The sequence below is a fragment of the Oenanthe melanoleuca genome, chromosome 14, assembly GCF_029582105.1.
Source record: "Oenanthe melanoleuca isolate GR-GAL-2019-014 chromosome 14, OMel1.0, whole genome shotgun sequence".
Lineage (NCBI taxonomy): Eukaryota > Metazoa > Chordata > Aves > Passeriformes > Muscicapidae > Oenanthe > Oenanthe melanoleuca.
The window spans coordinates 1,104,895-1,132,243 of NC_079348.1; the positions used below are offsets into that span (position 1 = coordinate 1,104,895).

Sequence of the window (27,349 nt, forward strand, 5' to 3'; positions counted from 1 at the left end):
TGCCTGCAATATACATATGGAAGGAGAGAAGAAAGATACTATTTTTTTTTCTCATCAGTTTATCTATAATTGTCCAGTTTATAGACCTGATTAATTTAGAAAGAATAACCATATGTGATCCCAGTGACCTCAAAGACACATAACCACATGTGTTCTGTCAAAAGCAGTACTTGATAAATTTAATTTAGTGATAATTTCAAGCTAAATACTACAGAGTGGTGACACAATTTTCCCATCTTTTTCATAGATTTTTGTATTTTCTTTTCAGGCTGGTACAAAAGCTCAGGCTATTTAGGACAAGTGTGTGATTGTCTTCCATGGTGCTGCTGGTTTTCAGTGAATGTGATAAACTCCACCATGTGTGAGCACTGCTGTTTGCACAGGACCATTTCTCCCCCACACAGCCAATCTGTCCAGCTGAACTCCACTACCAGCACAATCTACCAGCTGAATTCTGCTGTTGTTTCATTTCATGGGGAGAATTAAACCTGGTAATGAGCCAGAACACAGCTAGGTCTTACACAATGTAGGCAGCACTGGGACACTTCCTTACACTGTAAGAGATACTGAACACTCTAGGCTGGTTAAAGTATTGAAATCAGAAGAATTGAATCAATAAAAGATGGAAGAGGCTGGGGAATTAAGTCTGGTTTCTCTGCAAGAGGCAGCAGCTGCTTTCCATCAGTCACAGGAGGATGCTGAACTAGCTATTAATTAGGTGACCATTTATATTGATGTGTAATCCCATAAAGATTTCTTTAAATCAGCACAGAAAGCTGGGCTAGTGCTAGTGCTGCCACACATAAAGCAGAGGGTTTCAGAACAGGGTGTTGAGGTTGCAGTGAGTGTGGGACCTGCTGCACCCCTTGGGTTTCTGGCAGTGTGCTGGAGCCAGTGACAGCCTTGTGGAATCAGGATGTCTGTAATCACAGGGAATGGAACCTCCTTTGTCATTTTACTGCTTCTGACAGCATGTCCATGCTGTTCTGCATTCCCATAAGAGAAAATACAGGCTTAGCAAACTACATGCCAAATGTATGAAGTTCTCTGCACAAAAGATGTGTGGAGCTTTGTTAATTATTAAGTTGCCTTCCTCCACTGTCAATCTCTGATTTCTCTAGAAGTAAAAATGGTTGCAGCATTTCCTTAACTTCATATTTCAGGAAATGTCATGAAAACACCAAAACAAAGTTGGGAGAGTTTAGTGAGCTCAAATACCACTGACACCTCTGGGATGAGTTGAAAATGGGTAGAGAATGTGAAGGTGGGTACAGAGAACACAGCAGCACCAGAGTTTTACATGAATCCAAGCCCTGAAATGTCTGATGGGAATGAGTGGAGAGCACCAGAGAACCATTGTGCAGTTAAGGGATCATTAGCTTTACAAATACTTAACACAGATACATTCTGTGGTAGCATAAATGATCTGGTTGTTATAAATGCACATTGATTCTGTACATTCACATTCTGCAGAGTGCCTCCAGAAACTGAAGCCAGAGTTGCCCAAAAGGAAGGGAAGGGCCAGCTGGCAGCTCTGCTGCTGGCAGCACTGGCCTGTGCTCAAGTGGCTTTGAGGAATTGCCCAGCTTTGGGGGAGCAGGAGGCAAATCCTGCCACAGGTCCCTTCTGTGACAATAAGTGCTCTCCAGCATTTATCTGTCCCCCTGAGGCAACTTGGAAATTACCTTGCAGTGGGAGACAGATACTACCTGTAGATTTTAAATACACACGTGAATAATTAATTCTAGTCTGTCTCACCAGCAGTGCATATAAACAGCAGGATTGGAAAACCTGCTTAAGGGTTGGAAAATAGGAAAAACCACCCCCAGTGTCATTGCACTTGTGTAATCCTGTCTGAATTTAAATAAGTAACTACCAGGCAAGCACTGATTGCATAAATGCTGCTGTAGAGGTTCTCCTGCAGATGTCCAGTGGCCAGTCCATGTTTGGGCCAAGGGGAGGATGCACCATCCTTGCAGCAGCTCCTGGAAATTCTCATTGTCTCATCTTGCATCTGGAAACAAGCCAAGTGCTGCCAAATGTTTTACAACTGTTATTATTATTTAAGATTTTTAGTTAGCAATGAAGAACACTAAACTTTCTGTTCTTTGCTTCTCGAGTTCCTGTGCAGTTATGCCACTGATGAGCTCATTATAATTTGTCTCCACTAATCCTTAGGGACTCCAGAGAGCTGCTTCCCTTGGACTGAGAAGTTCAGGCTGTACCAACTATGCCAACCACAGAACTTCTCTTTAGAGATAAACCTGCATTAGAATTGGAGTAGATTTGCTCTGAATCTCACAAATGCATGTCTTGCTGTGGAGCTCTTTGGAGCTGGGTAAAAAGGCAATATTCTGTTTTTCACTTAAACAGTCATCACTTTTCTTATTGTTTAGTCGTGGGCTGCCATGAGCTGAGGGTGTGGAAGAGATGATTTCATCAGCCCCAGAGCCAGGTCCTGTCTGAGCCAGGGCACACCCCACCCTTCCAGCACAGAGAGCTCCTGCAGCCACAGGATGCTCAGGAGTCTCCCCTAACAAATATCACTTGGCCTTACATCTGTGGGACTCGAGCTGCCAGAGTGATCTGCAGTGGTTTTGTTCCACAAGATACCCCAAAAGGTTCTGAAGGGACCGAGGGCCCTGAGGCTCCCAGCTGGCAGGGCCAGGAAAATTTTTACTTTATTTTCTTTCTTCTTCATTGCTGCCTATAAAAGATGGAAGAAAAGGAAATCAGTTGACTCCATCCAAGCATTTTTCTGGTTTTAACTCAATTCTTTCCTGAGCAGTAGAAATTCTTTGATTTACTGACTGAACATGATAAGGAAGGTCTCATTTGGGTGGGTTTTTTGACTTCTGTTTGTTTGTGTGTGGTGTATTTCCATACTTTATTTTATTTTCTAAGCATAACCACTGAATTGTTATTTGACTTCCTGAATTCTTGCAGGAGCAATCAAGGGATGCTGAATCCATCTCTTGAACCAAGCTACTTTTTAGAGAAGTACACTGAGAATTCCCCTGAAGGGGCTCATGGTGGGATTGTTTTCTTGCAGCTCCAGGGGATGGTAACAGAACTGGTGGTTCTTGGAGCTGGGCTGAGTTTGGGGCTGGCACTGAAAGCAGCTCTGTGCCCCTGCACAGCCCTTTTTGTGAGCCACTCTTCCAGAGCTGCATGACAATCATCTTGTTCCTGCAGGAAAAAACCAGCATCCTCAACAGAACCTCCAAGGTGCATCTGTGAAAGATTTCCTCTTCTCTGCTAAAAATAAATTTAAAAATTAGCAGTGAACGTAATTTGTCAGTTGAGTTGAAAAAGTCGACTGTACCAAAGGAAATCTTTCTGGTCTTTGGATTGCCACCAACACCAAAAGATGTTTCTTTTAATTCTGACCATGTTTGCCTTGATCTGCTCTGTTTGTACTTCAGCCACAATGACATCCCAGATTTAAAATCTCAAAATCCAGATTGCCCCCTTGCCTCCTTTGCTGTCACACAGTGCTGGTCACAGTTTTGTCTTGGGTCACAGTTTCAGATCTTTCTCTGCTCAAAAGATCAACTACAAAGTATTTTGAAACAAGTGAGAAAGAAAGGGTGAGGTAAAATTTGCAGAATGGTTAACTGGAGGATACAGCAATTAATTCATATTTTATAGCCTGCATGGCCTCAGTAACAAAGTTAAGTTCTGTAACTGGAGTTATAAACCTGTCATTACTTGGCATATTATCCATTGGATGTATCACTTCATGATGTCTGTTCTGGCCTTCTACTAAGGGTGAAAGGCAAATACAGTCAATCCCAGAGCTTTAGAATGAAGGGAAAAAAAAAAAAAAGTGATCTTCATTTTCCTGGTGGTCTTTATTTTGCATAAAGTAAGGCTGGAAGAAAATATTCTTTTAATTATAATTTTATTGATGCCTTCCTGCTAATCATAGCAGGATTTAAAAAAAAAAAAAATAAGTCTGTTTCTCATTTATCTTATTGTTTGAAAAAGGCATTAAATTAGTTTCAGGGAAATCTTGTAGGAGTCTTTGTAGCTTGTGTGGGAGCTGTAGGTTTGCTGAGGATCTAGAAAAGGCAGAGCCTGTGGAAATGTGCTGGTGCTGAGCCACAGGTTGTGTCAGGCTCCTGCTGGCACCACAGGAAGGTTCATTTTTGGCTGCTGCTCTGTTTAGGGTCACAGTAGCATGTAGTTCCATTTAGGCAGAGATATTACCCAGGAGACATAGCATGAGCAATCTGCTCTCCTCCAGGTTTCCCCACATCCCTCCTACTTCAGAGATAATTAGCAGTTATGTGCTCCATATATCTCCTCCATGGATTTGGAGGTAATTTCATAGCCTTGACCACCATCCTTTGTGTATATATTCATGTAAGTGAGGTAGAGAGTGTTTAGGGGTACAAAATTCAGTGTATTAGGACCTAATTGGGTCCTTGATTTGGTTAATTCTTTTTCTGTATTAGGAAACTTGAAACAATTCCCTGTGTGGAGTTACAAAGCATTCTTGCAACAGCTGATTTGTTAAAAACCCAGGGGATGCAAAAGGAAATATTGTCATTTGTTAGCTCTGAATGAGCCCTTGTGCTCCTTCAAATGGCCACAGAAGTTCAGAGCCATGTGTAAATACAGTTGTGTGGCTTGTCTCAGTTATCTCCCAGCTGGTGGCATTCTTCTTGCTCAGCAGATTGCACACCTTAAATGATTCACATTTCTGTCATTTCCAAAAGAAAATCTGAACAAAGACAACTGGGCCAGGGTCATGGTGGGAGATAGGAATTGAGAAGTTAATGTGTTCCTGTCCTTGTGGTTTTTGTAATAGCTACTAGGAGGTTATCAGGTGAAGATAATAATGTTAATGAGGCATATAAATCAGTCCTGGAAAATACCAAATTTTGATACTATTTTCTATTTAACCCATCCTACCCACGTAGGGTTACAATTTTATAGACCTTGCAAATTGGAATATCTAACAAAGATGTCTCAATGAGAGGCTTGAATGAACTGCAGGATATTTTTCTATTTCAAAGTATTCTTCTCTAGATGGGCTCAATCTTAGTTTACAGGATGTATTCTAGAGGGGACCTTGGTTTCTTAAGATAGCACAGAGTTTTCCAGCCTGCAGCTGCAAGGCCTTTAGGATGTTTTTGGTCCAGCAGAATACCAAGACTAGGTTAAGTTATCAGACTTAAGGAATTATAAGTATGCATGCTAAGGGCACTGAGAATATATAAAAGGTATATAAAAGAAAAGGCAAAAATCATCAGTAGTTTCTAAATTAATGGTGTCATCTGAGTGCAGCAGTTGCATCTCTTGTTTTAACAACATACAGTTGCTTTACTGGTGGCTAAAATCAGCTGTGGACCATATGGGTCAGTTCTAAGCTCTTCTGGATTTGCTAAAGTATTGCTTAATGATCATGTACTCAAATGTCTGACATCAGAATGTCTATTATTTGACCTATAAAACCAGTGAAACACCAACTGGCAGCTGCCAGAACTCTGTCAGAAAGACTTCATGACTTGTCTAAATTTAATATTGGCACACATTCTCTTATATTGACTTTGTGAGTTGGTTCTGAAGCCTCCCTTATGTAAAATAACTGTCAGCCCAAATAAGATTTTGTTTAAATTTTTTAGAAAGGAGGTGCTGGTTAAAGGAGTCCTGTTTTGATGCTTATGTAGGATATTTGTCCACAGCCTTCTAAGCAATGCAGGAAGATACTTTAATTTTTCAGAGGAAATTACTTCTTGCTTGTGCTGATATTGAAATGTCCAATATTTCAGTGGAGTGTTTGGGGTGGAAGATGCTGTGTAAGCATTCAGCACACTGCATTTCAGTGAGAGCTGGCCACAGATTGCAGCAAGAACACAGAGATAAATCATCCTTGTTTTCTCCCTCTGAATTTGCTGAATCTGCCAATTGAATTTGCTGCCTCCTGTTTTGCTTTAGGTGAGCTGTGGTTTCCCATGGAAAATGCCTGTTTCACTTACAGGTCTGGACAGCTCCCTCACCTGACTCTTACCATTGATTTTTGAATTCTCACACTACTCTGGCTGAGTCCTGCTTAGTTCTATTTGTACTTCATGACTGTTCTGCTTACACAATGCTGTGCTCCCACTTTTTGGACCCCAGAGTGAGCAGTGTCTGTGTGCAGAGCAGTTCCCTGTGCTTGAGCTGCTGGAATCCACTGGGAGCTGCTTTTCTCCCAGAGCTGCTGCTGGGCTGGTCCACAACCAGCTCCATCCAGCTCTGATTTATTTGTTTTGTTAGCTGCTTTATGCACATACTAGTTTTAGTGGGATGAGTGTCAACTACATGATAATTACAGCTATTCTCACTTAGAAATTAAAAAAAAATGAGACCAGAAAGCCTTAGGCTTCCTCCAGAGCCCAGGCTTTGTCAGCAGCTGTGAGTCACCCTGGATGGAGTGAGTGTCAGATGAAGCAAACGCTGATTTTTCCTTTGTTCCCTTAACCTTTTCTGAGCAAACAGCAGGAGCTGCTTCCCTGTGCCTTAGCACCTAAAGTTTCACTGGGCAGGAAAAGCTTCCAATCACAAACCTGGCAATTCTTAGCACTGGGAAGGTGCCACATCAGCAGCTTTATCTGTTGCCATTGCAAAACATGGAATTTTTTTTTACATTTTTAACCACTGGTCTGAATATCCAGCTTCCTTTAACTGGATCAGCAAAGAGGATGCCTGTCAAAAAAGGTTTTTTCCTTCCACCCACTCCTTTGCTTGCTTTGTTGCAAAACAGATCTTCATTAGAGAAGTTGCAAATTTATGAGGCTGCAGAGAAGACAAACAGGGTTTTTCCAGCTTTTATTTAAAGAGCTATTTGTTATGTGTGTTGATATTTGAAAAAAAAAATATCAGGAAGTGTGGAATATGCAAATGATATATAAGATGTAAATATATAATAAGCATGCATAATAATGACATCTGCTGTTTTTACTTTAGACTTCAGCATATGTAGCATATTTTATTTTCACAGTTTTATAAATATTTCCATTTTGTGTGCATCTTCATAAGGACTTTAATGGTACTTGAAAAGTAGGAGGAGGATCTCCAGTGTCAATAGGATCCTGTTTGAGGAGTGATAATTCAAGAGGGACTTGGGACTGTTGATGTTAGAGATGGCAAATTAAAGGAAGGCAGAAAGTTGTGAAAACCCTCAGTGCTCATCCATGGCCTGTGTCCTGGATGAAGGTCATTACCAGCAGGACAGGCACTGAGTTGCAGGGAGTCAAAAAATTGATTGACATGTCTGAAAAAGGAACAGGGAATCCATTTTTATTTGTTTTCTGTGATAACATAAACCAGATTTTGGGTGGACAGAAAGTTTTTTGTATTGTATTTATCCTGACTGTGAGTTGCTATTCATTTTACACACATGAAAATATTCCTGTTAAACCATATATGCAGTCTGCATGCATTTTTGAATGTCTCTTTCTTGTCTTTCCAATCTTATCTGTAGGGGGGAGTCTGGGTAATGAAACCATCTGAAAGATGCAGCATGAGGCTCATGTGTTTGGAAATCCTGGGAGCCTCAGCCCATCCTTGTTTCAGTCCTGAAGCTGTTCCAGCACTTTGACAACAATGGAAATGCAGAATGTCCTGGGGAGTTACTGCTAAAAATGTCAAAGCCCTGCTTTCAGTTACACCCAGATCTTTTCCACTTTGACTAATAACCCTTTAGCTCTAAACTACTAAACTCATTGTGAAAATGTCATTTTGTCTGGAACTTGAGAAAGAATAGCAAGAGAAGAAGAAAGGAAACTGTTGTTCCCAATTTGTTGTGTCACTCTGAGAAAGAAGAGGTAAGGTGTTGACCTCAGTGGTTTTTAGGGAGAGGCTTTGAAGTTTTATTTGATGACTTCCACTGGAAAATACTGGTGGCTTTGCTGACCCCAGCCAGGGCTCCTGAGCCAGGCCAAGTTGAGGAATTGAGGTTTCCCTGATACAGAGCAAGGGGCAGGGTGGGGATGGATGGGGTGAGAGCAGTGCAGCCCTTGGTCCGTGCCTGAAGCTGTGTTAGAGCTCCAAGGCTGGAAAGTTTTGGGACATTTCATGTGCTTTCAGCAGCAAGGCAGTAGAGGAGGAAGCCTGACTCATCTTGGCAGCTCTTCACAAAACCTGCTGTCCTGCCTTCAGGAGGAACCTGACCTGTGGCTGTTTGTGTGTTCCCTTATCTCATTAGAAACCAGTTTTTTGTTCCTTGTCTGACAGGTTTGCAGCTGGAACCCCAGCAAGGGCAGCAGTCAGACAAAAGGTGAACTATTGAGCACCAAAGCAGAAAGATAAGGTTAAAAGGCAAACATAAAGCACATTGTGTTTGCCCTGGATGGCACCTGGCAGGATGAGTGCCCAGCAAGGTTCAGGATGGGGTCATAAGCTGTGGTCTGAAGGAGGCTGAGGCTAAATAAGTGTCAAATACATTTAATCCAGAGTTCATGTATTCAAACTGTCCAGAATTTCTAGAGAATAATCTAAATATTCATCAAACTCATTATTTCTCATTGTTTATACCATGTATGTCCTGAGTAATACATAAAACTTTTGCTACCTGGACATTTACACTTACATTGTAGAAAGCTGCTTTGTTTTCCTTGCTTCTTGGCCAATTTTTGTGAATTGCTCAGGGTTTTGGAGGGTCTTTGTTCCACATTCCTGGGAGCTGTGTTCCTTCACATCCATGTGTGCTGGTGTCAAAGTCTGCACTTGCTTGACACAAGTTACTATTGAGGGCTGGATTTCTTCCCCTGTAATTCCTCTTTCTGAGCCATGCCTTACTCTTGCCTTTGAACATTTTATCATTCAGTCTGCTTGATCATTTTTGTACTATCAAGAGCTAAAATCTTTAACTGCTGGCAATTCCACTGATCTTCAGTCAGTTTTTGTTAAATAAATAATATCTGCTGTACACTTGAGGCTGTACCAGCATCTCCATGAGAGGTGGGTTGAGTAGTTGGCCAGCTGCAGGCTTACTTACCAACCCTGAACACAGGAACATTCCTTCTTGTTTTCAGGATTCCTGGGAAAATACAGCCCTTGAAAAATCCCTTTACTTCTTAGAAAAAGTGTGGCATGGGTTTTTCTAAATCTGGAAAATTGTTTCAGCCTCGTTATTTCAGTGTTCCTTTCGCTTCATATTCCTTGTAATGAAAAGTGACAGTTATTTTACATACTGGAAAATCTTGCATGATTGGTCTCAGTTCGGTATCTGCAGGAGGAAATTAAGATTACACTGTTTGCACATTAATGAGGAACTTCCCATGGCTTTTTAATGACATTTTACTTTAAATACAAAGATGCTATTGTTTTTGAGCAAGATCACTCCAGTTCATCCTAATGATCAGGATCAGACCATATTTGTAGGAACGTGATCTGTAATTAAAAACAACTGCTTTGTAATAGCAATTAAAATATTCAGTGGGTAATTAAATGCTGCTTCTTAAAGACTTTTTCTTTGCACTTAATGAATGTCAGGCTGACAGTCAGGAGGGCTGGTGTTGCACCATTTCCTACAAATACTTGTCAATTATATTTTTCATATCAGATGATATCAGCCTTTCAGTTTGCACTCTGGGCTCTGCCCTTTTCCTGTGCACTGAGCTGAGTGTCTGCAGTTCTACCCCTAAGTGCAGTGGGGAGGCAATTTCCCTGCTCAGACTATTTTTATCAGAGTTTTTTTCTGGTGTTGGATATTTTTTATTTCACCATTCTCCCCTGCTCTGTCCCTCCAAATGCTTGGAAGAGCAATGAAAGTCAATTTACTTTCCTGCCCCATGCAATATCATCCTGGTTTTTGTTCCTTGCTCAGCACCTGTTGCATTGAACTTGTAGAAAGTTTTCAATGTAAATGTGTTTAGAGCTTCAGAAGTTTCATTGCCAGCCAGTTCATAAATGGAATTACATTGTAAAAGAGGTTCTTTATAGGAGATTGCATTAGAATATGGGCACTGCACAGAATAATTAGCATTGCAGGCAGTTGGAGCTCACATGTGGCTTTGCTCTGAGTTCAGACACTGTGGTGTGTTTTGTGAGCAGGACTGTGCAGGTTCCCTGACGTGCTCACCAGGACTGGAACACTTTCTCCTGCCCACTGGCTTCTGGTGGGCACCACCAGAATTTCACCTTATTTGTACAACCAGCACCGAGGTAACACCCTTCTGTGTGGGAACTGTCTTGTTGGCTGTGGAGAACAGAGGAATTTGTATTTATAGATGTGTAACATTGCAATTGTCATTCACTCTCTCTGTGAACAATTGATAAGATAAACAGGTTTTCCAACCACTATGCAATATGCTGTGTCAGTGGGGGCTTTTGGCCAACTAGCCTACATCTATTCACTAACTGCAAAACAAAAAAATCAATTCAAGTGAATTATACTTATTTCAATCACGTCTATAAAATTAGCACACACCACTTGTTTACTGGAAGCAGCCCAGCTCATGCCTTTGGTCAAAGAGTTAAGGATGATAATAATCTTGTTGCTCTTTCCAAGACATTCTTTATCTTGGAGATTTCAACACAAAGAGAAAATGTTTCCTAATAAATTCCCAAGTCTCTTTTTTAAGTTCCTTGAGCAATTCAAGGAGCCAATAATAGCCCATCCTAACAGTCATTCAAAGGGTCTACTTTCAGAAGAATATAAAATTTATTGGGCATAAATAGGGAATCTGGGCCATAGACAGAGATGCTCATTGTTCCTTTTTGATGAAGGTTTTTGCTGCTCTAAAGGACAGGCAGGAATTGGACTGAGTGAAGATCACAGCTCATTCTTGGCTTTCATTGCCTGCAAAGTGCATCCTTCCACATGGGGCTCACCTTAGCTTCTGCTGGAGTCAGGGAGTCAGGGGTCTCTGAATCCTTCAGAGAAATCAGAGTGCAGGGATTGAATTAAAGCCTTTGGATGGATTGAAGTGTATTAAGCCACTCACACATAAAGTAGATATTTAAGTAGAAGTAAGTCAGTAGTTTTAGGGTGAGTTCTAATGCTTTTAGTAAGTGAAAGGTTTCAAATGCCACAGTAGCAGTGAGTGTTCTAGTGAAGGTTGAAACACACTGGTATCTTCAGTAGAGGCTCCAGGCCCACAGTTATAGACAGTGCTTGGACATAATAGAGCTATAGAAAAAATATTGCTTACATTTCTTAGATAGAACAAGATAAATTGTATGTGTAGTTCTATACATAACCTGGTGTGCTAAGAAACTGGAATTCTAACAGGTTAAGGAGTGGTGGTCTGAGCTTGTGTCTGAGCTTGTTGGAAAAATCCTACATAAGAGTTTGTGTTGGGGAAAGTTGGTGCTTTTAGCCACTTGCTTATTGCCATTGCTTTGCCATTGCTTTTTGCTATTGCCTTTGAGACTGAAGTGCTTTGTAATAAATAACCTTTTTAACTATTAGCTGCTTGCTTGTTTAAGATAACCCAATGAAGTAAGAGCCTAAGAGCTCCAGAGTTGGTGCCTTAGAGCCCCAGAGGTCTGAGAACCTCCACATTCGGTGCCCTGTGTTTGGTACCTTGCTTTGCTCTCTTTACTAATAACTTTAAAATAGTGTCAGGCCTCCTCAAAGGCCTCAGATAAGCTTCCTTCAGAGCTGCTCACTAGCATGATTTCATGCTGATGGAGAGTAGGAAAGGGCAGCATTGGAGCTGTGCTGCAGTGAGCCCTGCTCCTGCCCTGGGCACTGTCCACGCTCAGAATCCCCGTGTGGAACCTGCTGGGAGAGCTCATCTCCAGCTCTCTGTTTCCTTTGTGTCACTGGGGTTTTTCCTCTTTCCTGTTTGCTGTTCAGGGCTTTGCTGGGTGCATTGGTATTCTGGCCAGCTCAGGCTTGAGCACACATTTCTGTGCCATGGCAGGGGAGCTGGCTAAAGGCTGTGCTTCAGAACCTTTCCCTGCTGCTGCTCCCAAAACATCCCAGCATTCAGAAAGGGAATTATGTGTGACCCATCGTCACCAGGGGCTTTTCCAGGAAAGCCTTGGGTTCAGGCAGGTTTCACAAGGACCAGGAGCTTGGCACTTGCTGGGTTTGCACCTTTCATGGCAGCATGGTGTCACTGAGAGCAGCTCAGCACACAGAATGGCTTGGTGAAAGTCTTTCCTCTTGGATGTACAGAAAACACCAGCCAAAGGGCCAGAGATGGAGAAGGACAGTGCTTCATCTGCCCCATCCCTGCACTAAGGGCACACAGTGTGTGTGTGTGTGTGTGTGTCTCTCCTTGGAATTGCTTCCTGTGGATTTATCCATCCTTACAAACCATGGATCAGAAGCTGTTCACTTCAAATCTGTAACACCAACAGTTCCCTCAGGCTGATTTCTGGCAGTGCCCTCATCTCTGCAGTTTATGAATCCTACATGAGATTTTAGGTAGAGATTTTTTTCCTTTCAAAACCCTTGCAAACATCACTCTGCTGAAGCATTATTATTATGTTGGTGAACATGTAGCATTATAATTGTCAGGTGTCACTTTGATATTTGGAATGGTTGGCATAGTAAAATCACTAATGAGAAATACATGTTTTGAAAGGTATATATAGCATGATGTGTGAGCTATCATTGTGCTGTCTCTGCAAATGAAACTGTGTTCCAGCAATCAGAAAATTCTCAAAACAGTTTCTTTCTAAATTGCAGTGCACTGCAGTGGTGGTATGTGCAGCAGGCTTGCTGTAGGTTATTAAATATCCTTGTGGAAGAGACTCTCAGTGTATAAAAGACTAAACCCTGTCCTGCACACCAAGTTTGAGATACAAAACCAGAGGTTGAATTTTCCCATTGGTTCCATGAGAGAGAGCACCCCTGAATGTGTGACCTCACTGACACCTTGTCCCTGGAACTGAAGCATGCCTTTGCCTTCCACCCTACCACAGTGCTTGCTGGGAGTTGATGAGTGCTGCAAAATCAAGAAAAAATCCAAAGAGCAACTGTTTAAAAAGCCCAAAGTAGTAATCTTATCCTGCAGTCATCCTTCCACTGTCCATTTAATTCCAACAATGCCACTGTTGAGTATTGGCACTGTTACATTTCCTCCCAGCATGTTTGGGACTAGTGCTGATGTTAGAGAAGACAACTGACCAAAATCTGTGATAAATCTGATAAAATTCACACAATATCTATTTGTAGATGCAAATTTAAAGTTTCCAGCTCACCTTACATTATTTTTCTGGTTTAGAATAATAAGGTATTAGGAAGATACAGACAATTTCTAGAATTTCTAGAGAGGCAGGACCCATTTTTCATCACTGTTTCTCTGCCTTCCATTATTTCTATGCTCTAACATAATGATGTTCATTAAAACAATGGAGTATATTGTGGTTTGTAGTCTATGAGCAGTGACTAGATGTCTTTCCCTAATGCATATATTCTTTATGATCTTTGCTGGAGCCAATGAAATGACAAGTTTTTGAACTTAAGGTACATAGTTTTTGGTGTCAGAAATTTTTATTTTGCTCTATCTTTTAACCCCAGAGCTCATTTTTCATCATGTTGTTAAAGCTGCTCATTTGTACAGCTGTGAATGAATCTGCAGTCCCACAGACCAGCCTTGCTGAGGCTGGTCCCAGGAAGGCTGAACTTTGGCAGGGTAGCTGAGGAGGTAGGTGGCACAGCCCATAATAATCCTCTGGCTTTTGCAGTTTTTATTTTATGTACTTAACTACTGTTCTTGCTGCAGAACTTTCTGTGAAGATTGAAATCAGGATCTAGCACAAATCCAGCAGTGGGTAAGTGCTGCTCTTCTGCAGTGCCCCTGCAGGAACCACCTGTGTGCAAGTGTTAATATTTATCTCACCCAGAACAAGGGGAAACATGGAGCCCTTTCATTTCTGTGTGCTTGCTTCAAAGACTCCTTGTGATGCTGGTGAAAAAAAGATTTGAATTAATCTATTTCTTTTAGTGTTGCTCATATTAATAGGCTTTGCTCTTCGTGCTTGTTGTATTGTAATTCTGATTTAACAACATTTATCAGTAGAAGATCACTGCAGGGCCTTTAATGATTATAGTTGTTTGAGCTGATAGTCTGAGACTATTAAATAAGGGCCAATTACTTCCCATTTATTTGTGTTGTTTTTTCCCTCCAAGTAACAAAATGTAATCCTGAAGTTCATTATTATTCTTTGTATTGTATTCATCTAAATAGATTTTCTACCTAATTAAGGCTGAATACATTTGTGCTAAACTGTCTGTATTTTACAAGGATGTTTTCATTTGTGTGTGAGGGTGTCTTTGCTTTCCACCATCCATATTCTGATTATGTTTAATTTCTACAGCTGCCAGAGATATATTGTGTGTCTCAGCAATTCACCCTGGGCTGCTCAAGATTGTTTAGATTGGAGTTGGAATGGGCCTCCTGGTGAATTTAGTTGGAATCTAGTTAATAACAAGTCACCAGGAAGCAATTTCCCATGTTTACTACTGCTCTGAAAGATATAAAATCTATAGTGGCTCAATTCTGGATGAAAGAGATTGAGATGAAAGCTGAGGAATTCGGTTCAGATGAACCATGTTATTTTTTTTATGGGTTAGGTCACTGAGAGGGGCAGGTAAAAAAAAAAATGAAAGTTTGGCTGGTAATAGATATTCAGTGTGGTTATTGTGTCCATGGAAACATGGAAATGATTGAGCTGTACCCCTGTTCTTACTTGGTGTTATTTATTTACACACCATCTCTTTGGGCACCTTTGTCAAATAATGAAGCAGTACAATTTGGTGAGAAATAAAAACACAGAACATCTCACATTTTCCTTGCAGTATCAGAGTAGCCATCAGGAAAAACAACCATGTAGATTTATCAGATCTTGGCCCCACCTGCTGAGCTCCCATTAAGAAGTTGTGTGGCATTAATTAATGTCTGCTCCTGCTCTGCCATGTCTTTTCAACTGAGGGTTCTGTTCAGGGGTCACAAAGCACAGACATTATTGTAAATACTCACTTAAATGCATTCCCTTGAAAGAAGACTGACTTCTTCATGTCTGAACTCTTTATTTTAAGATCCACCTTCTCTAGGGGAGAAGCTGTAGGAAAATAAACCTCCAGGGTTTGCACTGTCCTTCATCTCTTTCCTGGATTTGTGGTGGATTCTGTTTAAAGATGTGGTTGTGCTGAAGTGGATGCAGGAGGCTCAGTCACCCCTATTATTAATATATAATTAATATATTAATTTATATTTATATTTATATTTATTTTATTAAAATATTATTATATTAATGCTGCAGGACAGATGCTCAGATGAATGAATGGTCCTGTGAGAGCTGAATCAGACTGGGAGGGACCTTTGGCAAAAGCAGGGCTTGTGCCTGAATATGGAGTCTTGAAAAGTTCAGGGTCATTTGAAAGAGCAAATGTGTAAAGTGGGGACAGTTACTGGTTATAAATCAAGTCCTGTTACAGATTGAACACATTTGACTGGTCTGTGCTATCAAAGTCCAAACTTTCCTGGGTTGTTTAAACTAGCAGAAGACAAAGTGGTCACTTTTGGAAGCACTAGGGATGTGTGCTTTCACAGCTCCCTCTAGCAGCATTCCAAGTTTTTAATAGCCAGATCTGAAATTCCTGTTGATCCAGTGTGGCTTTTGGTACAGTAACTGTGCTAAGCTGGAACAAATCTGTTTGGTCTCATGAGGGATGCAATATTCTTTTTTTTCCTAGTCTAAATCACTGTGAAAGTTAGTCACATGTTAGCAAAAACCAGAAAAACTCTTTTGAGGGTAGCAGCCAAAGTTTTGAAGTCGTTTTAATTCGATTTGAAACCAGAACATCTTCCCTTAGTGTATGTATGTAAAAAGGGACAAAAGGAACTTGTATTCATGATGTTTTTATGATGTTGTTTCTAGTGTTTTGGATCACACTGCTGTAATTGCCCTTAAGGAAAAATAAAAGTGGATGGCAACAGTTTTGGAAAGGAAGGGAAGAATAATCCTCCAAACAATCACTCAGCAATGCAGATGTTCCACTGGGGGGTCCCCTGTGCACTTTGTGGTGGTCCATCTGTTTCTCTGCATTTTGAATTGCCAAGTGTTGCAATAGTTTTGGGCTGGCTGTGCCTGTATCTGAACCTGAAGGGCTCATGCTTTTTCAGGTATCAGAATCCCCCTTTTAACCCAGATTATTGCTTTGTCTCATTTTCCTTTTACATAACTGTGTTTGAAGCAATTACATCTTTCATCTTTGCCAGCTTGCAAGTCAATAAACCTATTTTCACCTTTTGCATCTTCCTTTCTAATGAGAGGCATAAGACAACATAATATATTTCTCACAAAATATTTCTCCCAAGTCTTCAGCCACTGGCAATTAAGGTACAATGTACTTATTACAGCAAAACAGAAAAACATATGGAAAAATATAACTACATTAACATCTGCTGCCTTTGCTCCATCTGCTGTCTTTGGCCTTGTTTTTGCTCATACCTGCCAAAAGTACTCATTTTCCAAGGGTCTCATGGCACATCAACCACATCTTCAATTAAAGTTCCCAATTTCTTGTTTGTTTTGATGGCCAGTGGGATGTCTGCTCTGCACCCATGTGGCTGCATGAGGGCTTCAAGCAGAGAACTGGTTTTGGTTTGAAAGATGTGGGTGAAGTAGGACAGGAGACAATGGGGTGGCCCCAGTGTGGAGTTTGTAGTTCTGGATGCAAAAGGTTTTGATTTCAACCAAGAAGCAGCCCACAAATGCACAAAGATAAGAGCAGAAAAAATAGATTTAATTGTAGAGATGCCACCCTCTGACTCCTGACAACTGGAAGGTGTCTTAATTGAAATAATTACCAAGCACTGCAAAATAATGTGTCACATCTGTGATTAATATTGAACAGAAACTCATTTTAATAATCTTCTCATAGTTCTGTTTAAATTCTTGGTCACAGGACTGAGATGGTGACCCTGACTGCCCAAGCATTGCATATTTGACAGGAGGTCAATATTGGCTGCTTTGCTATGTGAAAGGAGCAAAAATATGTAGTTTTTTTTATAGTACAGGTGTTTGATTTATAGCTGGTTCTCAAGGCCAGCAGGTCCAATTTTGTATGTAAAGGAAGATCTGTGTGTTTTGTTGTTGCTCTGTGCCTGTTTCTGGTTGGTTTTGCTGTGTCTTTGAGGTACCAAGCTTTACCAGAGGAAGAATGTGAGAATATGTTCTCAGTACAGAAAGACAGCAAATCCTTCCATGCTGGGGAGAAGATGAGTTGTCAGATAAACTGTAACTGTGAACATTTGCCATTCAGGGCTTGGCTGCACATGGTCCATCCATACAGTATTATATGGATGTATAGTATTTAGTATTTATAATACTATAGTATATAGTATTATGTACTATAGTATATATAGGGCTTCATTGATAAAGACATGGTACTGTGAGTAACTTTTCCTAAGAAAGGAGCATTTCTGTTGTCAGGAGGAGGTGCTCTGCACAGTGCAGTGAGCACCTCTGGCAGATGAATGCTGTGTGCCTCTGTGAGCTGATGGGGGTTTTCTTTCCCATTCCCTCTGCAGAAGGAGCCTCCAGCAGCACTGTGGGCTCTGCCCTTGGCTGCATCCCTCAGCCACAGTCAGGTCTCTAGTCTGTGCTCAGGCCTGGGTCTCTGCTGATTTAAATGCACGTTGGGTTCTCTCTCTGAAAGCAGTGCTGGCTTCTTGTGCATTGCAGAAATCACCAGTGCTGTTGCCTAATGGGACAGAGGAGCTCCTTCCAGGGGCATGGGACACTGCCAGCTGTAGCTGATGGCTTTGCAGGGTGTTCTGATCCTGCAGGGCATGACCCCCTGGGAAAGGGTGCCCAGCATTGGAGTGTAGTCTTATCTTTAACCTCCTGCCTTTAGCACTCAGGATACAGAGCTGTACCTGAGAGTACAGGAGAGTCTGTCACCTGGGCAACCCCAAATGCATGTTTATGCTTGAACATGCTTAGCTTGGATGCAGATACAGCTGACAGATGTGTTTTGCAAATATGGGTGAGCAGAACATGGAGAGAGGCAGTCTGCAGGTGTGTGAACTCACTGGGGTCTGGCTGAACTGCTGTGGGCTGTACTTGCAGAAGCCTCTGAGGATGTTAACAGGCTGTCATTAAAATCCATTTGTCATTACAGACAGCTGTGAGGTTCTTCCAAATGCTCTGTATTTGTGCTAGGTGCAGCAAGCAGCAGCAGCTGTTGTTGGGTCTGCAGCAGGTGACAGCAGCAATTTATTCCATGGTTTCCTCAGCAGATTGCAAAGTCTCTGCAGAAACCCAGGCTTTCCCTCAGAGATAGATGGGCCTTTGAATTCAATCAAATTCACAGTACCTAAGCCCAGACCCTCAATCACTGCAGATAAAGTGGCAAATACACCAAGGAGCACACATTGTGTCTGACAAACTTTAATAAAACACACCAGAGGTGGAGGTTGGAGAATTTAAATCTATGTGTTCAACAGGGAGCAGAATTTGGGGAGGATTCAAATTCTCACATTACATAAAATGGCTCTAAGCTTAAAATGTTATTTTTGCATTAATATTCTAATACTATTTTTAGCATCAATGGCAATCATTGGCAGTGATCTCATGCAAACTCTTGGGTACAGACTGTTCTTTCCCAGTTCTGGATATTTGCTTGTTATTCCTGAACTGCAGTGTGCATATGCTTAGAAGAGGCCCCACAGTCATTAAAACTCCTCCTGCCAGGGCTCTTGCCATTGAGTGCTCAGCACTTAACCTCTGCTGTATCTTCTGAGGGCCAGATAAAGTTAGGACAGAACATTTCTGCTGGTGGCAATCCTTCTCCTAGGCCTGTGTTCTGATAGACACCCACAGTGTCACACTTCCTCTTGGAAATATGGTGCTGCAGTCTCCAGACGTTCCTCTGTAGCATCTCCCAGTACCTGAAGCAGCTCAAGAGAGCTGGAGAGGGACTTTTGAGGGCATGGAGTGGTTGGGTGAGAGGGGCTGGCTGTAAACTGGCAGGGAACAGGACTGTAGGAAAGGCACAAGTGAAATACGTGGTCTTGGGTGCTGTGTGTGACACCTGGAATTGTGAGTAATTTAATAAGGCAACCCCTCAGATGAGTTGATTTTAGATAGATCCTCTTCTGGTCAATGCCTAGAGAGAATTGCTCCATTGCAAAACATGCTTTCAATAGCAATGGTAGGTGTTGGTTTGAAAATACTGTTTTCATCTTTGGCTGTGGAGACATACAGGCTGTATTAACAGGCTCACACTTCTCATTTGGTCCTGGGCTGGCCTTCCATTTTTTCTGTGATTTGCAAGCACAGAGATAAGGAGATGCTGCTAACAAATAGCTTGATAAAAGTCGAAAAAAATGATGATTGGGGCAGTGAACCTGCTGATGTATGTCCCATGGTACTGTCAGAACTGGGATTGCCTGGCTTCAAGATCATCTTTCTGTGACATGACTCTGTCTTAGACATCCATGGCAAAATCTGCAATTAATCCAGCACTGTAAAAGTAAAGTATTGCAGAGCAAGTAAAACCCATCTTCCTGTGGCCAGCTGAAAACCTGATGTGCTGCTTTTTGCTTGTACCTGAAGTTCACAAATGAGCACACCTTGCTGCCAGCAGCTGCTGCTGTTCTGAGCTCAGAGTGCTGAGTTTCATTTCCCCTGCTCTGCAAATGTGAACATTCTGCTCTCACGTGTGGAAATCATTGTACTGTAAAAATCACACTTGGCTTTGGTGAAAGCAGTCAAGAGGGAAATGCAGATCAAAGGTGGGTGGAGATTTTGGGGTTTGTGGCATTTAACACTTGCACCAGCAGGTGTGAGATTGTGTGAGGCTGGATTTGACTTTCCAGCTGGGTATTTGTTACATGTCCTTGTGCTCCAGTGTATATCTACAGCTCTTGCTTTTACACTTGTTGTACTGACCCTGTTGTTGTCTGGTGCTGGTTTGTGTTTTTTTAAAACTCCTTTGCATTCATATGTGTCTGACAGCTCGAGCTAGTTGCAAATTAGACATTTTCATGGAGAGAGAATCACTTTATTGACTCACTAAAAAACTTCTAATGAATAAACTATTCAAACTCTTCCTATTGCCAGCTTCAGAGGTCAAACTGAGACTGATCCCTACATGGCCTGGGATAAGTCATTATCTCCCTCTCCTTCTCTGCAAACCCTGACTGTGTAATAGTTCCTCCCAGAAGAGGTGTGAGAAACAATGAGCTCATGCTGACAAAATGTTTTGAATACAAAATGTGTTTGGTGGGTGCTAAAAGATGCTCCCATCAGTCATCAATAGTGACCCTGTCTTTTCCCAGTCTCTGATCTTTGATTAGGTGTTCCACAAGTGGAAAGGAAACAGGACAGACTCAAAAAGTCCATCAGTATTTTTACTCTTGTCTTCAGATATTTTAATAACCATTCATCATTGATTTTATCTGCTACTGTTCACTTTTACAAGCAGAGATATTTCCATGGGTCTAAAAATTGTGTCCCCCACAAGTTTCCACAGCTGGAGCAAAGGCAGCTCAACCTCACCCATTTCTGATGCAGACAAATATTTGACATGGTCTGTTCATTTTCCTTTATATGATACGTTTTGAATGCGGCAAAATTGTGGGCAGTGTATTTATATAAGAGCATTGAGAGGAACATGATAATTAAGAGCTGACACTTGAGCCTGACTCTGACTTTCTCTGGGGGGCTTCAAACATGTAGGAACTCAAAAAAAAAAAAAAAAAAAAAAAAAAAAAGCCAAAATTGGGAGAGATTTGTTTTGTAGCAGTTACTTCCCTGAAAGCTCAGGCTCTCAGGCTGCAGTCAGGTGGTGTTTCTGCAGAGCAGTGAGGTGATTCTGGGATACCAAAGTGTGATTGTTAATCATGAGGAGTAAAGGGAAGCACTGAAGGACCTGCTTTTGCTCCCCTGAAACCTGTGTCTGTTTTCTCATGGATATTTAATGGTGTCAGGGTGAAGTGTCTGGTTAATCACTGCTCACAAAGCTGTGTAAAACCTCCCTGCTCCATCTGAGATAGGGCTTGGACTCTGGCCCAGTGAAGAAGAGATGCCAGTGCAGGTGACCTGGGCACCCCAGAGGCCTCTCAGGTTCTTCTGCTGCAGAGTCCAGCACAGGGATGTTCTGCAGAGTGTTGGACTGTAATTATCTGTGTTTTCATGTCATGCGTGGGATGTGGCTGTTTCAGTAAGATGAGTGTAATTTTTCTCCCCATTTGTAGGATGGCTATTTTTCCCACCGGCCGAAAGAGAAAATGAGAACAGACAGCAATAATGAAAATTCAGTCCCCAAGGACTTTGAAACTATTGATAACAGTAACTTTGCTCCCAGGACTCAGAGGCAAAAACCCCAGTCTGAGCTGGTGAAAAAACCCCTTAGCAAACAAAAGGAGCACTTGAGAAAGAAGCTGGAGGAGGAGAGGATGAAGGAGAACCTGCTGCTGGGGAAGAACTCCAACGAGGTGGTGCAGTTCAGCGAACCCCTGGGAAAAAACAGCAGCCACAGCAACACCCTGAAGGACATTGACAGGTTTCCCACGGAGCATCTTTTACAAAAGCTGGAGATCAGCCCCCCTGAGGTGAAATACGAGCAGCCCCCCAAGTGCGAGGTGACGGGCAAGGAGGCGATCTCGGCCATGTCCCGCGCCAAGTCCCCGCAGTGCCGCCAGCAGATCGCCGACGTCTACTGCCAGCACAAGCTGGGGACACTGATGCCAGAGCAGGTGACACGCTTCTGTGCCCTGGAGGGTAAGTTGGGAGGTGGAGGAGGAGCACACTGCCCTGGGGGAAGCACTCTGTGCAGCTGGAATGGCCTTCTGGTGTGAAGGACAGGTGTCTGCCAATAAAGGCAGGAGCTTCTCTTTGAAATGGAGAATGTAAACCCCCTCCATCCAAATTATTATTGTAATTTTGAAATTAAGGGGCTCTCAGGCAAAGATATGGGAATTAGGAATAACAGTTCTTTACTAGGAAAATTAAAATAGAAATGCAGTATTATACAGAACAATCCCAAACCCTGCCAGAGTCAGAATCCAAGCTGACACCCGTCAGTCAGTCAGGGTGTTGGCACAGTCCCATTCAATGGTGGCTGCATCCTCCTGCAGGGGCAGATGTGGTTCAGCTGGAGCAGTCCTCCTGGAGAAGGTGCAGTTTCCTCTGAAGCTCCAGGGATGATGTGCAAAGGTCTGGTTTTCCTCTGGAATCCAGTGGCAAAGGCTGCTCTGGTGTTCCAAATGTCAGTTTTGATCTGGGTAGGAAAGGCTTGGCTCCTCCCCTGGCTGGAGCATCTCCCATGGGATGATGGAATTTTATCAGTCATGCCCTGGGACTCACTGGCCATGAACAGGAGATATCTCCTGGAGGGAGGATGGGCTGTGGGAAGATAAAGATGATTGCCCAGCTGGGTTAAAGATGGCCCATGAGCAGATAATGTGTGCCAGGAGATCAGGGGCACTGCCCCAGCTGGGGTAACAGATGGGACAGAATTCACATTTCTGGCCACATCAGCACAACACACCTTCTGATGCCAAAAGTGGCTTTATTGCAGGGATGCATAGTGGACTTGTGAAAACAAAGGAGGCTTGTTGATTTGAACAGGGAATTCTATGGGTGTCACAAGATCCTTGGTGGATTCCTGTAGAATTCACTTCACCAGATTTTTATTGCTCAGTGTGATCTAGGTATTCATCTGCTACTCCTGTTTCTTTTGGTTATTAATCTACAGACACAGAGAAGCACAGTCAAAATCTTGCAGTGCTGTTCAGGAGTTGTTTGTTTTTTGGTAACCAGAGAACAGCCATTGTGAATTTTGGAGGACAAGAGAACAGTAGAGAGTTAAAAACTGAGCAAAAGCAGACATCAGTAACATCAGTGAGTGCCCCAGGCACCACTGAGGTGCCACTGGTGGGATAAACTTGTCCTTGCTATTCCTTCCCTCTTCTTCCTTCTTCCCTAAGGGCAGGGCAGTCTGTGCTCTGTGAAAGGCTGAGGGAGGTCAGCACCTTGCAGACTCTCACTTTTTGGGATTAAGAAGATGTCTTAGTAGTGGGATCAATGCTATAAATCTTGTGTAGGTAAATGTATCCCATATACAAATATGCAAGTGATATCCTGGAAGGTGAGCTGTCATTAGTGTGGGCAGCCACTGCAGCTGTGCAGTTTTGGTCACACCTGTGGTTCCATGCCCTGCTTGGTAATCTGCCTCCCAGGGATGCAGGTGACTTTCCAGAAGTTTTAAGCAACTACCATCCTTAAAAACAGGTTTCACAAGAAATATTTTCTGCTTCTTTTCTAAATACAGGATTTATCTCTCATGCCCTGCAGTTAGGATAATAGTGTGGTCTTAGAACCAAGAGCAGTGTCACATTTTATACTTGAAGCCTTTCAGCATATATGTGCATAGCACTTTGTATAAATGTAATGTCACAGCAAAATTCTCGGGAGCTACAAATATGACTAGAAAAATGATGAAAATATCCAAATTTAATTAATTTAACAAAACCTCATGTGATATGGATATATACAACATTAAAAAATTAGGTGCAAAAAGAGTGTGTCTAAAATTTTTAGTTTTTCTGAGGTAGAGTTTAGTTTAGTTTTTTTATTTTAAGTGGTGACACTTGTTTAAAAAGAATAATTGAGAGACATGTTAGCCTAGCCAGATGGATACATGTGGAAAATGTTGACTTTTCTTTGCCTCAAGGTTATTTCCTCCACTGAAGTTAGCCACTTCAGCTGCCAGGTTTCCTTGGCAGAAAGTCTGGACATCCTGTGTTGCACAGGAGGTTGCTCTAGAGCAGATTTGGGAGCTTTGCTGTGGGGAGGGGGCAATGCAGCAGCAAATGGAATGGGACACAAGTTACTGATGGAGGAAACAGCAATGCATGAGAGGATTGGGTCACCAAACCCACAGAGGAGATGCAGACCTTGGAGTCATTTCCCCAGTGTTTGAATACAGAACTGTCATGACAGATGTAGGGAACCCCAAACCTGTGCCTGCTGGAGGACCTTGTCTGTAAGTTATTTGGTAGATCCCTTGAATTGTATAACCCTGTTCAGGATAAATCTGAGTTTCAGTGTGTTGTGGTCCCATCTCTCTCCTCCCAGTGCAGAACATAAATTCTGCTGCTCTTCACTCACAGAGTGACTCCATCCCCCAGGAAGGGTGACTTCCTCAGCCCTGTTGGTCCTTGAGAGGAGTTGGGCTTGGTTTTAGATGTTTGTGAAGTACTGGACATCAGCTTTTGGGTATGTTGGACACCCAGTGGTAGGATTGCTGGTAGGGGGAGATGTGGGAGAGGCCTTGGCACTTCATGTGCTGGAGAAGCAATGTGGTGTTTGTCAGCAGCAGTCAGACATCTGGGGGCTGAGTCTGTGTGTTCAGCATGTGAGTGTTCCCATCAGTTTGGTTTGAACAAAGGTTTCCTGTCTGTTTTCAGCAAAACTGTGAAGTATAAATATTTATGCATTGGAGCAGCACATTCATCCATTATCCCCACACACAAACGTGTTCCCTGTGCTGTGCTTCCCATTGAGATGTCATCCAGCATTTAATCCCTTGGATCTTGTCTCAGCTGATCAAAACCATGACTCTGCTAAGTGTGGCTATCAATCATGGCCAGGACTCCATCCAGCTGGATTGTCAGGATGTGAAGGGATTCATTCACTTCAGTGCTTATCAACAGAGCAGGATCACACAAGCTGTTTCTGTTTATGTGTTTTACTGTTTGCAAAGACAACAGGCAAAGGAAGTTGGTTATAAGGATGTTCAGTGATAAAAGGAAGGGTTGTTATAATCAAGAGTGTGATGTCCCCTATCTGATGTGCAGGTGTTGTTTCCAGGAGGGCAGAATCCCTCTGAGGGCATTGCTGTTGACATGGCACCTTCACCCTGGCCTGGCCTGCAGAGCAGGTGAGCTGGCATTTCCCTGCAAGCTGCTCCTGAAAACACAGCACAGGTGCCCTGAACAGGAGATTGGTGTCAGGCTTTAGGTGCAGCCTTACCCAGTCCCAGCTGAGAGCAGGGCAAGGGGAGGCTTGCAAGGCTCCCTTCACTCAGAAGGGGATGTCTGGGCTTCATAGAAGTGTGTTTTGGGAAAAATGCATTCAGCAAATGTAAGAGGGGAAGTGTAGGTTCAGCAGCAGTTAATGAGGAAATAGCAAATCCAGTCCTGTACAGGCTGAGGAGATACAGGGAGACATCCTCTGGGGAGTTCCTTCCTTCTCCAGGGGACATGGAGCAGAGATAAGCACTGAGGACAATGTGGCAGACGTTTCCTTGCTGGGCCATCTCTGTCCAGTCCTGTACAGGCCAGAATACAGACACTGGTTCTCCTGGAGTGCCAGGCTCTCTTCTGCTCCCCAAAGCTGTCAGTGGATGTTGGACCAGTTTCCTTTTTTCTCTGTCCATCATCAGGCAAGGTCCTCCTCTCGTGCAGAGGTGCTGAGAAGGAGCAGAAGTTTAAATGTGAATTCTTGTCTCTGAAATTCCCATCACTCTGCACCTGGATAAAACCCCCGTGAACAAAGCCCAGGTGACCTGGTCTGTGCCATGTCACTCCCTGCAGAATCCATTATTGCTGTGCAGCACAGTCCTGGGATGGCCACTGTGACCCTGCCCAGCACACTGGAGCTGCAGTTACACAACTCCACGTTTCAACATGATGCTAAACTGGTGATTTCTGCTTCCTGTCCCCCTGGGATGAACAAAAGCCCAGCTGCTGAGCCAGTGGCTGGGTCCAGTCCCTGAGTTCCCTGTTTGTCACCTCCATGTGGATCAGGGTGGTTTGTGCTCCTTGCCTTGCTGGATGGACTCAGAGCTCAGTTCCTGCTGGGCCAGGAGTCACCCAGGCACATCCCAGGTGTGTCTGCACCAGGCAGCTCCCTCAGCTGCCATATCCCAGGGACACTCTGCCTGATCCTTGCCATTAATTACCCAACTGGCTTCATTCTTGACCCACATATGTGGCCTTGGATAGACCAAAGTGCACAGCAGAGTTTTTTGAGAGGTGTTTTCTAAGGTGGAGTTCTAGCAAATGAAAAATTCCTTGGAAAGCAGGGAGCCTCAAGTGATCCTGATTTATTTCCCGTGGGCATTTCTGCTGTCTTTTCTTAGTATTTAAATCAAACAGCTTTTCTCTACCTTCATCCCTGTGGGGTAAAGCCAGCTTACAATAAAATAGGAAAATAATCAAGCTTCCCTCATTCCAGATAATTTATCAGCACTGAAAGAGTTTTTTGCAGATCAGACTTCCTTCTCCCTGGTTGCTTATTGATAATGCTGCTCTGACACACTCAAGTAACTGCTTCCAGCTTCTTAGAGGCTGCTGGGAAGAAATTTTTCCATTTTATTTTAGAAAACACAACCTTTGGTTTTCACACTGAGAGAAAAGGGCTGTGGAGCTCTGCTTACTGAACAGCACACAGGTAGTAGCAATCTGAATGTCCACAATGTTTTTATCTGGTGACTTGAAAGCACTCAGCAGAAAGGGGTGTGATTTACAGGAAGGGACAGGAGAAGCCACAAGGTGCCAAATGCTTGTGGGGGGAGCAGAGCTGTTCTTCAAGGCATGGAAATGAGAGCATCCTCTACAGAATTCTGAAAGAATGGGAGCTGTAATGAAGCAAATAGAGGATTTCATCTGCTCAATATGCATGTGCATGCACACAGTGACATATAAATGTGTGGTTTGTTTAGCTTTTAAGGTTTTGGCAGTGTATTTTTGGACTCACTGGGTTTGATCTACAGATCATTGAACCCCAGATTAGTCTTTTTCTGCTGGTTTCAGGATTCCAAATGACATTGGCTGCTGCTGCTTCCCTGTGTTAATCTGTTAGTGTGACAGAATCACTGTGGTGAGCTATCCACAGTTTAAGGAGCTTGTAAGAGCCACTGCACATGCAGCCCAGACAGCATTTTAATTTGCTGCACCACAGATGACTCTGGTTGCAGTAAATTTACTGTGAGTAGACTAATTACAAAATAACCCTAATTGAGTAGTTATCAGCAAACAACATCCTGTGGAACAAAACTGCTTACAATTAATAGCATTTAAGCCATGCACTGGTATTCTGCAGAACACTGAGATGTAATTACACCGTGCACAGAGATTGTGTTCTGTTCTGCAAACCATGTTTCCAGCACTGCTTTCATTATAAAGGGCCCTTTCAAGATTCAGTACTTGCATTTTAGGCAAAATGAATTTATGAAATAAGTGATGTGTTTCTCTCCTTATGTGTATGAAGCAGAACCAGCTCTAATAAAATCAATGAAACTGTGGCACTGTCAGGAGAAAATGAGGAGAAAAATGAGGAGAAAAATGAGATCTCAGGAAGGGTGTGCACTGCCAGTGATTCTCAGATTAACTTTTATCATGGCCACAGGTACAAGTTTGCATAGTTAAAACTGGGA

At 42.6% G+C, this 27,349-nt stretch overlaps 1 protein-coding gene across 4 annotated transcripts in view; it reads left to right on the top strand.

Annotated features, from left to right (window-relative positions):
- Positions 1 to 27,349, top strand: part of XYLT1 (xylosyltransferase 1) — a 159,800-nt gene that overhangs the window by 51,160 nt on the left and 81,291 nt on the right. For all 4 annotated transcript variants that reach the window (XM_056503406.1, XM_056503405.1, XM_056503404.1 and 1 more), the window contains one exon: positions 21,162 to 21,687. In XM_056503406.1, coding sequence (XP_056359381.1) covers positions 21,162 to 21,687 — 526 coding nt within the window. The remainder of the gene's footprint in view (positions 1 to 21,161; positions 21,688 to 27,349) is intronic.